The sequence below is a fragment of the Erythrolamprus reginae genome, chromosome 4 (assembly GCF_031021105.1).
Source record: "Erythrolamprus reginae isolate rEryReg1 chromosome 4, rEryReg1.hap1, whole genome shotgun sequence".
Lineage (NCBI taxonomy): Eukaryota > Metazoa > Chordata > Lepidosauria > Squamata > Dipsadidae > Erythrolamprus > Erythrolamprus reginae.
In genome coordinates, this window is record NC_091953.1 from 64,364,997 (window position 1) to 64,377,126 (window position 12,130).

The 12,130-nt window shown below is 42.1% G+C and overlaps 1 protein-coding gene across 1 annotated transcript in view; it reads right to left on the minus strand.

Annotated features, from left to right (window-relative positions):
• The window catches only part of RIPK4 (receptor interacting serine/threonine kinase 4), a 36,103-nt gene extending 24,866 nt beyond the window's left edge, over positions 1-11,237 (minus strand). The window contains exon 1 of the mRNA XM_070750450.1: positions 10,539-11,237. Within this exon, the coding sequence (XP_070606551.1) occupies positions 10,539-10,720 (182 nt within the window). The 5' untranslated portion in view covers positions 10,721-11,237. The remainder of the gene's footprint in view (positions 1-10,538) is intronic.
• Positions 11,238-12,130: the final 893 nt, after the last annotated feature.

The window sequence follows — 12,130 nt, forward strand, 5'->3', positions numbered from 1 at the left end:
ATTGACCCCCTCAGAGAGGGTCCGCAACTTGGGAGTCCTCCTCGACCCACAGCTCACATTAGAGAAACATCTTTCAGCTGTGGTGAGGGGGGCGTTTGCCCAGGTTCGCCTGGTGCACCAGTTGCGATCCTATTTGGACCGGGAGTCACTGCTCACAGTCAGTCATGCCCTCATCACCTTGAGGCTCGACTACTGCAATGCTCTCTACATGAGGCTACCTTTGAAAAGTGTTCGGAAACTTCAGATCGTGCAGAATGCAGCTGCGAGAGCAGTCATGGGCTTCCCCAAATATGCCCATGTTACACCAACACTCCACAGTCTGCATTGGTTGCCGATCAGTTTCCGGTCACAATTCAAAGTGTTGGTTATGACCTATAAAGCCCTTCATGGCACCGGACCAGATTATCTCAGGGACCGCCTTCTGCTGCACGAATCCCAGCGACCAGTTAGGTCCCACAGAGTGGGCCTTCTCCGGGTCCCGTCAACTAAACAATGTCGTTTGGCGGGACCCAGGGGAAGAGCCTTCTCTGTGGTGGCCCCGGCCCTTTGGAACCAACTCCCCCCAGAGATTAGAATTGCCCCCACCCTCCTTGCCTTTCATAAACTTCTTAAAACCCACCTCTGCCGTCAGGCATGGGGGAACTGAGATATTCTTTCCCCCTAGGCATTTACAATTTACGCATGGTATGTCTGTATGTATGTTTGGTTTTTATAATAAGGTTTTTTTTAGTTATTTTACTATTGAATTGGATTATTACATGCTGTTTTTATCATTGTTGTTAGCTGCCCCGAGTCTATGGAGGGGGCGGCATACAAGTCCAATCAATCAATCAATCAATCAATCAATAAGTGAGTGAATGAGTGATTGGCCCCTGCTTCTTCTGAAATGCTTTTTCAGCTTCATAACCTACCGTAATCTACAACTTCCAGGATTTTCTGGCTGTTTCCAAGGATGTATTGTACCTGTGTGTGTGTGTGTCAAAAAGGTTAACATGGTGGGTGCAACTGAAGCCCCTATCCCTTTTTACCGCACTGGACTCATACTCTAAAAAGATTAAGTCTTGGATTGTACCATTGTACACACCATCTTGACCTATCCTCAAGGAACACCCTGTCATCTTCTATCCAGAACTAATCTGAACTGACCCTGCTGACCTGCTCAAGTGCAACTAATGTCACCAGATGCTGCGCCCTGTAGCAGTTTTATAATGTTTAAAACACTCCTGCCAAGAAGCAAAATGCGTGGTGCTTTAAGAAACATATAAGGCAGCAATGCCTTATATATCAAGAAGCATGCAATCTATACTGCACTAAAGTATAAAGATTGGGGGGAAAGGGCATGGAAAGATGAAATGAAGGGCCATGAATAAAATTCAAAATAATTTTGCTTCATTGGAGGAGGATACAAACTGAATCAAAGATTTGGTGGGGAGGGAGAGCTCAGATAAGTGAATAAATGGTTCCAAAAAACTGATCTGAATAAAATTTTCTAATGTATGCAATACTAAAGGTAAAGGATTCCCTGTCCAGTGGTGTCCAATACTAAACACGAGATTGTATGAATGCAACACAACATCCTTGAGCAGCTCAAGAGAATAAAACAGGAATGAAGGAAAAGAAGTTCATTAGGAATTAAATATCACCTTCTCTTTACTGGTTGAAAATTTTAATGTTTTGCTTTAGATTTTATTTTCTCACTGCCCACTACAATTCCACTAGGTAATAAAAAGTCTGGGAGTTTACAACTGGGAGGGACAATAGCCACAATAATTACCTCCCAAAATGCTTTGCTGTATTACTCACTTATGGAAAACGTGTGCTTATCCAACAAGTAAAGAAGCCCAAACAGCCGTCTTGTTCCCTGGGTTGACACCTAAAATTCCAATTCACACACCGCACACTTTAAGCCAACTATTTTGGAATTAAACAGACAACTTTGAGATAAGTACAAATATTCTGATCCCAGACAATCCTTACAACTCAGCCTAAAAAACTAAGCCAAAGAACAGGCGCCAGAGACAAATATTAAGAATTCTTAAAAATACTAATTGCAGTAATATGATTCTCCTACCCTCCCTGATATTAGTCACCTCCAGATAAATTGCAAATTACCTCCAGCAATTTCATTGAAAGATGGAAGAAATATACTTTGAATTGTGTTGAGTTTCCCAGATTCCAAAGAACATACAAAGATAAAATTTGGTTCATAATCAAGCATTTTCTTAGTAAGCCATTCATTATTAATGGAATGATGGGGCTTGATTTTGGAATAAAAATCAAGGTTGGGAATGATGGGGCTTGATTTTGGAAGTCAGGAAATAGGGAAAGATTGGTGATTTATTCTCAATGTTTACTGATTACAAAACAAATCTATAGCATGTAGATGTGAACTCCCAATTGCATCAGATTAATGCCCACAGGAACTCTTAGAAGAGTTATATTTTACACACTGATTTTTCAATAGTAAACTTAGCAGAAAGAAACAGATTCAGGCTCTCCCGGAGATAGGAACAGAATCTATAGACACTTGCATTAAAATACTGTACTATCTATGGGAAATCAATTCATAAGATGTAGAACTTCCAATACTGTATATATTAAAAGTTGTTTTTAAAAATGTAGTTGGAGACCCTCCTTGGTTAGAATATTAGCCTTTCAAATTAATGTATTAATGCATTAATTAATTAGTGCAGTTAATATTTGGGTTTTTCCATTCCTAGTCCCCATAAATACAGAAACTGCTATTCTACCTCAATTCCAAGTCTTAAAAATGACATACAAGGTCTATGCAATAAATATTTCTCCAATATATCTAGTCTCGAAGCCTTGCTACAAGCCTCAAATAATATAAAGGTTTTTTTAATTGCAAGAGATCTAAGGTGAACTTCCTTTATATTATTTTTTTAAAAAATTGAATTTCAAAACAAGGCCATTTCCTGCTTCTGGGCTGTGTATTTTGACCTCTTCAGCTGCAGCAGGCACTGTTTGATTACTAGCACAAACCAACACATAATTGATCATGTGTTGGGAATGGATCTCAGCCAGGAAGATATGCTATTTAACTATAAAGTGACTGGTGATTCATAGTTATCCGAAATGGTTTAGTGCTCATAATCAACAGGCCAACCCAATAATTGGTAAGCAATGGGCAATACCAATTGAAATTGCCCTTATTTTTTTTCTGCATTAGATATTACACAGGACATTAGTGTCAAGCAACAAGTTTAACAACAATATTTATGAATGAGGTAGTATTCATCATGGTAGAGGTCTAGACATATTGTGGCAGATCTACATAAAGCTGTTCCGTTTTGCATAGTTGCCTCAACTCCAATTGCTGAAACAATCCATTCTGAGATGGAGATCAATGTGGAAAAGTGGGGTATCCTCTCCCTGGACAATATTAAGAAGGACTGCTTAACTTTCCTCATCTAATTCTTTGGAAACATTTTCTGGCCCTGGGCAAAAGACCGCTGAAGATCAACAGAGCAGCCAATCTGATGTGACATGGCAACTCTGATGCAATGATTTATTTATTGACTTATTCATTACTGAAACAGACTGTTCCATTTCAATCCAAAGATAGCTTAATTTCTGCAGCAAGATAATTTTAGAAAGAAAATACCCATTGTACCTTTTTGAAATACAAATGCTATTACAGAAACAACCACATTCCAAAAAGCTAGTTACCCTACACCAGTGTTTCCCGACCTTGGCAACTTGAAGATATTTGGACATCAACTCCCAGAATTCCCCAGCCAGCATTCGCTGGCTGGGGAATTCTGGGAGTTGAAGTCCAAATATCTTCAAGTTGCCAAGGTCAGGAAACAGTGCCCTACATGCCGAATTTTTATTTAGTGTCTAAATACCCCGATCTGTCTAGACAAAACTGTACTTTAACTACCTGTCAGCAAAAAAAAAACATACTTTAACTACCTTCAAAGAGTGAATTGTCTTTTCATGCCATCCTGCAATCTTTAGCATCCAAATATATACAAAAAAAGGCAGATGTTTGCCTTGAAATAGAGCACAGTACAAGATCTTGGTGCTATACCTGATTTCACACTTGCACACTGTTCACTTAAAGAAAACGTTCCGCCATCTTTCATTTAATGTGTCACGTGCTTTTGTTTTATATTTATTAAACAACATTTCTGACCACATTTAAAAGATTTCATGCACAAGATCAAAAACCTCATGAATAAGATTGATAATAAATTCATAACCGCCTTCTGCCGCACGAATCCCAGCGACCAGTTAGGTCCCACAGAGTGGGCCTTCTCCGGGTCCCGTCAACTAAACAATGTCGGTTGGCGGGGCCCAGGGGAAGAGCCTTCTCCGTGGCGGCCCCAACCCTCTGGAACCAACTCCCCCCAGAGATTAGAATAGCCCCCACCCTCCTTGCCTTTCGTAAGGGCATACAAATCCAATAAATAAATAAACAAGCAAGCAAGCAAGCAAACAAATAAACAAACAAATAAATAAATAACAATATTATACTCAATTGAGTGACCTTTTTTCTCTACAATTGTTTACAGGGTATTTTTTTAGCTTTTGAACTTCTACCAAAATGGTAGTGACCAATTGTTTTCTTACAAACCAAGTTTATAGCAATGGTGAAATATTATGTCACTCCAGAGTAATTTACGTGACCAACTATTATAGTTATAATTCCCACTATATTGCAAATCACTGAATAAAAAATGCTTAGAATATTAGTGAATTATAGAAATTACACCCAACATATACAAGAAATGATATGTAAGAGGAGACAAATGCATATATACACCGGTTAGATCCCACAGAGTCAGCCTTCTCCAGGTCAAATCAACTAGACAATGTTGCTTGACGGGGTCTAGGGGAAGAGCCTTCTCTGTGGGGGCTCCTGCCTTCTGGAATCAGCTCCCCCTGAAGATTCGTACTGCCCCCACCCTCCTCGCCTTCCGCAAAAGTCTTAAGACTCATTTATGCCGCCAGGCTTGGGGCGATTAGACTTTAGCCCCCTGGCCGATGAATGTTACGTATGTGGGTATGATTGGTCTTTTTAAATAATACTGGGTTTTATAGATATGTACATTTACTTTTTTAAATTAATTGTATTTAGACGATTATATTGTATTGTTCTTCTTTTTATGTGTTGTAAGCACCCTGAAATCTTCGGAGAAGGGTGGCATATAAAAACAAACAAACAAACAAATAAATGTTGGTCTTGACCTATAAAGCCCTTCATGGCATCGGACCAGGATATCTCAGGGACCGCCTTCTGCCGCACGAATCCCAGCGACCGGTTAGGTCCCACAGAGTTGGCCTTCTCTGGGTCCCATCGACTAAACAATGTTGTTTGGCAGGTCCCAGGGGAAGAGCCTTCTCTGTGGCGGCCCCGACCCTCTGGAACCAGCTCCCCCCAGAGATTAGAACTGCCCCCACCATCCTTGCCTTCAGCAAACTCCTTAAAACCCACCTTTGTCGTCAGGCATGTGGGAACTGAAATATCTTCCCCAGGCCTATACTGTTTATGTATGGTATGTTGTGTGCATGGGTTTTTAGCTTTCTAATTATTGAATTTGTATTATATATTGTTTTCTGTTACTGTTGTGAGCCGCCCCAAGTCTACCGAGAGGGGCGGCATACAAATTAAATAAACAAACAAACAAACAAACAAATAAATAAATGTGATCCACAATTTACAAAAGTTCATTTAATAACCGTTTGAAGTTACGAGTGTACCAAAAAAAGAGACTTATGACCAGCTTTCACATGAATGATTGTTACAGCATTCACGTGGTCATGTGATCATGTTTTGCCATCTTCTGACAAGCAAAGTCAATGGAGAAACCAGTTTCACTTAACAACCATGTTACTAATTTAATGACTGCAGTGATACACTTAACAACTGTGACAAGAAAGGTCATAAAATGGGGCAAGATTCACTGAACAACCATCTCACTTTGCAATAGAAATTTTGGGCTCAATTGCGTTCAAACATTGTGGACTATCAGTATATGGGCAATCTGTCTGCCATTATCTGTCTTTTTATAAATCTCCAGGAAGGTGTGGAGCTATTTGATCTGTTTTAGGAAATTATTTCTACATATAAAATGAACATTTTTTGCATATTCTTTTGCAAAGTATACAATTTAACTCTTTAAGCTATCTTAACGAGAATCAAATTATAGTTTCACTCAGCCCAACAGACAATTTAGATTACGTGGCTCAGCCACAAGAACCAGCAACAGATAGGCAGAAAAATGAGTGAAGGGCCTTTCAAAAGAGTCATTAATCAAATTCTACTAGGGCACTTTATAACTAGATTTGAGAATATCCACATTACTAAAATGTAGCTCCATGTTTACTACCTGATATTTTCATGTATATAAGAAAATATTAGTTATTTTAAAACATATGCCTTACAGACAAATTGATTCTACCTGAGCTTTTAACATTTACTATGTGGATAAATGGCATTACATTAAAAGTCTGAAAACTAAAATATCTAAGAAATATTCATATAAGATCAGTATGGCTAGCATAATCTATACATATCTTTTTCGCCACCTGCAGGCTGTGGAGGACATGGAGTATACAGTATTTGTAGAGTTTATTAAAGGTATGGTAACAGATACATCACATGCAAGATTGTCTATGTTAATAGTCACTATTTTATTCAGTAGACTTGGATCCAGAAAAGAGGCATGAAGCTATCAATCAGGTTAAATCTTTTTATAGCTACAAAGATGCCCTAAAACCGTGAGGGCAAACCTGTAGCACGCATATCTGAGGGCATGCAAGGCGTTGCCCCATGTCAGCTCCAGCGCGCATGTGCATGTTGGCCAGCTACTTTTTGGCCTTCTGGGGGGTGTGGGGAGGCCAGGTTTGCCCTCCACAGGCTTCAGGAAAGTTCAGGAATGTTTGGTCCATTGGGCCCATTTTTTTTGGTCATTCATGGGCTCCGGAAGCTTTCCTGAAGCCTGGGGAGGGCAAAAAAATGATCCAACGGGCCTACCGGAGGTCCGGGGGCTTCAGTGAGGCCTGCACATATGCACGAAGGAGCAGCATGGGGGGGGTTATGGATATATGCACAGGGGGAGAGCATTGCATTATGGTCATGGGCACACGCATGCACTATTTCCCGCACGCCCTTTTGGCACCGGAGCAAAAAAAGGTTCGCCCTCATTGCCCCAAGCGAATAAGCTGGCAGGGAGGGAGAACCTCAAATTATAAAGCAAAGTACATATAGATCCATAAAACAAAAGCCAAAACAGAATATAAAACCTGAGTTGGATCAACCCAATAATTATCCACCTAAGCACTCTGTTCCCACGATGCCCAATCAGATGCCAAGAAAAAGCCTGTAAGCAGAAAATAAGCACAGTGGCCATTCTCTGTTTATCTACCCCAGCAACTGCTTCCTATAACCTATTGATCAAGCAAAGGTTATAGGGACATTTACTGGTGATGCTTTAGGGCAGTGCTTCTTGCTAAGGAATTCTGGGAGTTGGAGTCTACATAGCTTAAAATTGACAGGTTTGAGAAACAGTTTTAGGGGATTCTTACTCTGATTGGGATGTAGTTTTTAATGTACCTATTTTGGTTTTTTTTCTATACAGTATAAATTATCCTGCCTAGAAATCTTATAGTTTTAAATAAATATGTTTCTAAGAGAAGAATATCCAAATTGATATAATTGCCCTTGGAGGTAAATGGATATGTTCCTACACAGCCAAATGATCTCTTATCTGTTCTAAATTTTCCCACAATACTTCATAGGGTGACTGGTTTCTACTTGATGAGTAAGGTGGTTTTATTCCATACCTGTATAGTTGTTATACATCAGATTCCCAAAATGACTTGGAACATAGGCAGATTTAACAGGATTTATTAAGGTGATTTTTTAATTATACTTTGGGGTTAAAATACCTTGAATTGGGCTCAAAAATAAAATTATGTAATATATTGCTTTAAGAAAAAAACCTATCCAGAAAAGTACAACTATTAGATAGTAGATAGTTTTCAAATATGTTAAATCATGGGTGCTTTCACCTACGGTGCCAAGTCAACAAGATGAAACAAGCAAATCATAGTATGGGTTCTTCTCAGGTGTTTAATATTACGACCTGTTTTGACATTAACCATAACATCTAATATTACATGTGTCTCTCTCCAAGGTCCTCTGGCTGAGCATACATCGCTCTATGATCCTTTTAACCAAAACATATGATCTAATACTCACTGCAATCTAGGGAACAAGTGACACCTTGTAAAGGATTAAAAAATACTCAATGCTTCTTTGTAAAAATATTTCCAGAACTACTGGTTGACAGCTTCCAAACGGCAGAGTAGAACACTTGCAGACAATGGAAGAGCACTATCCAAGATGGCACTGATTGTGTTTACACATCATACTATCCCAGTGTGATGGTCAATGAAAAGTCACTAAAGTTGACTTTATCATGCAGCATACCATAGAAACGTAGAAGATCGACGGCAGAAAAAGACCTCATGGTCCATCTAGTCTGCCTCTATACCATTTCCTGTATTTTATCTTAGGATGGATAATATGTTTATCTCAGGCATGTTTAAATTCAGTTACTGTGGATTTACCAACCACGTCTGCTGGAAGTTTGTTCCAAGCATCTACTACTCTTTCAGTCAAATAATATTTTCTCACATTGTTTCCTCCAACTAACCTCAGATTGTGCCCCCTTGTTCAACCATGTTGTCTAACTACAGTTAATAATTGACTAAGTTCACATAGTATATTAAGGTATGAATCATGGCTGTTACACTAGCTGGATTCAGATAAGTTAGGCCAAGCACAAGCAAACCACAAGAACACAATTCAGGATTAGCCGCCCTAATTTTCAGAAATTCAAGAGCAGCTTCTAGTCAAAGGCAACGAACGCAATCCTACCATCTACCCAACTTTGTATCAGAAAACCACGCAGGCCTCTCCCTTTTCCTCTTCGCACGCCACCACCCTCTCGCTTTTGCGGAATAACTAGTCCTTTCCACGTAATTCCGAAGCACCCTCCCGCCTCTCCCGAAGGAAGAGCAGGGCAAGGAGAGCGCAGGCAGCGACTCGCCGATCGCTTCCAGCGTGCCAGGCAGTTCTGAACTCGCTCTGCTTGCCCGGCCTCTTTTTTTTTCCCCCCTAAATCGGGCGCATTACAAAGGAGCCATGAGCGCAAAATCTAGAGGCGAATTCGCCTCAGTGTATAAACGCGTCCTTTGTAATCCGACGTCAAACGGCACCGTCTAATGAAAATAATCGTTTGGCACTCTGGGAGCGACGTCCAGAGGCACAAGAACCGCGCCGAGTAATGTGGGAGTTGCAACATAATAAAGAAAATATTTTTTAAAAAGGAACCGTGGGAAGCAATCTCGCGCGCCTTGATACAACCAAACGCGGCCATTGACATGGGGGGGGGGGGGGGGAGGTTTACTAGCGAGGTCGGCCCATGAATGTAGGGATGGCTGCAATTATTTTAAATTGAAATGTTTTTATACTGATCCATGATTATTTTTGTTGTCAGCCGCCCTGAGTCCCTAGGGAGTTGGGTGGCAGATAGGTAGGTAGGTAGATGATAAATGAGATAGATGGCTGGCTGGCTGGCTGGCTGGCTGGAGATAGATGATAGATAGATAGATAGATAGATAGATAGATAGATAGATAGATAGATAGATAGATAGATAGATAGATAGATAGATAGATAGATAGATAGATAGATAGATGAGACAGAGAGAGAGATAAATAGATGATGAATGAGATGGATGGATGGATGGATAGATGGCAGCAGACAGACATACAGACGGGTAATATAGACAAACAGATGGATGCGATAGATAGATAGATAAACATGAAGTGGAATTACGGAACTTTAAATCGAGCGGAGACGCGCCTTCCCGAGCTCCCGCGTCCCGTTTCTTTCTCCCCGCCTTTCTCCACGGCCTCTTGGCAAGCCAACGCGAACCTTTCGTTAGCTCACCTGGGAACACCCGCCCTTCCAACTAAATCCGGCCGGCTGCTCAGCAGAGCTTCCCTAACCCACCGCTCCAAAAAATCGTTGTTTTTTAACTCGCTTTTAGGAACAAATTAACTCGCTAATGTGTCAAGAAAAAAAAACCCCAAACCCGCGCAGATCAGCAAAGGAAAAGCCAGGCGTTAAGATTCATCGCAAGCAGGTTTCAAAGCGTAGATTCCGAATTCTTGCAAGTAGAAGGTTAAACAAGCAAGCCAGCCAAAGTGGGCTGCTAAGGTGGGGCGGTGACGTGTGCTCGCCCTCGTAGCTCTAAGTGTTAGCTGAGTCCGGCGCAATTCTGCTACTGCACCTGGGCATGGAGCGAAATCGCGTGCGGACACGCAGGGGCGCCTGTGGCGCCCCTGCGTGTCAGCACGCGATTTCGCTCCCTGCTCAGGTGCAGTAGCAGAATTGCGCCGGATTCCGCCAGCCCTCAGAGCCGAGCAACCGTCCCCGTCCCCACTTAGCAGCCCACCTCTGAGTAACTCGCCTCCCCTCCTTCGCAAAGCGGGCACTTACTTCTCGTCCACGTGCAGGCTGGGCGAGCACTTGATAGCCAGACAGGTTTTCCACTGGACGTGGCGGGCTTTGTAAACCTGCCCGAAGCCCCCGGAGCCGATTTTCTCCCAGCTCACGAACTCGCCGGCGTCGAAGGTCTTGAGCAGCCCCATGGCCCACGGGGAGCCGGCCTCCGTTTCCATGAGGAGGGGGACCTCGGAGCGCTCCCCAGCGGGACTTGCGCGCTCGCTCTCCTCAGGCAACCCGACCCGCCGCCCGCCTGGCTTTCTCGCCTACTGTCTCTTTTCGCCAGGTGACTCAAGGTGTTACTCACGCGCCCGGCCTGACGTCACTTCCGGGCTCCGCGGGCTCCTCGCCGCTTAGGTGTGGGGCGGAATCCGAGGGTTGAAGGGGCCCGTTGGAACTAGACGGCTGTTGCGCAATCGCCGGCTGGAGTTTTTTCCACGGAAACGCGGGGGCGCCGGGGTTACGGTTACCTTTTGGCAACTTTTAGAGAAAAATGGCTTAAAGTTTTTTTTTCTTTTTTTATCAAAAGAAAAAAAAAGAAAGAAAGTGGCGTGAAAGTGAATGAAGGTAGAATCTTTTTCAATTAAATCTTGGTTTCCGATGTAAAAAAGATCACTTTTTAAATTCTCATTTAACAGATTAATAAGAGTTGGAAAGACCCTGGTAAGTTTTCTAGTCCACCACCACCCATCCTAGTTAGTTAGTTAGTTAGTTAGTTAGTTAGTTAGTTAGTTAGTTAGTTAGTTACTTACTTACTTACTTACTTACTTACTTACTTACTTACTTAATTACTTAATTACTTAATTAATTACTTACATACTGTATTAATTAATTAGATTTGTAATTAATTATATTTGTATGCTGCCCCTCTCCGAAGACTCGGAGCAGCTCACAACAGCAAAGCACAGTACAAATCCAGTTATTAAAAAGAACAGTTAAAAACTCTTAATATAAAAAACAGTCATACACCCCAAACAATCCATACATAAAGCGAAACGGCCAGGGGGAATCAATTTCCCATGCCTGACGACAGAGGTGGGTTTTTAAGAGTTTGCGAAAGGCAAGGATGATGGGGGAAGTCCTAATCTCCGGAGGGAGTTGATTCCAGAGGGTCAGGGCCGCCATAGAGAAGGCTCTTCCCCTGGGTCCCGCCAGATGACATTGTTTTGTCGACGGGACCCGGAGAAGGTCAACTCTGTGGGACCTAATCAGTCGCTGGGATTTGGGTGGCAGAAGGCAGTCCTGCATGTATTCTGGTCTGATGCCATGAAAGGATTTATAGGTCATAACCAACACTTTGAATTGTGACCGGAAACTGATCAGCAACCAATGCTGACTGCAGAGTGTTGATGTGACATGGGAATATCTGAGAAAGCCCATGATTGCTCTTGCAGCTGCATTCTGCACGATTTTCAAACACTCTTCAAAGGTAGCCCCATGTAGAGAGCATTACAGTAGTCAAACCTCGAGGTGATGAGGGCATAAGTGACTGTGAGCAGTGAGTCCCGGTCCAAGTAGGGCCGCAACTGGTGCACCAGGCAAACTTGGGCAAACGCCCCCCTCGCCACAGCTGAAAGGTGGTTCTC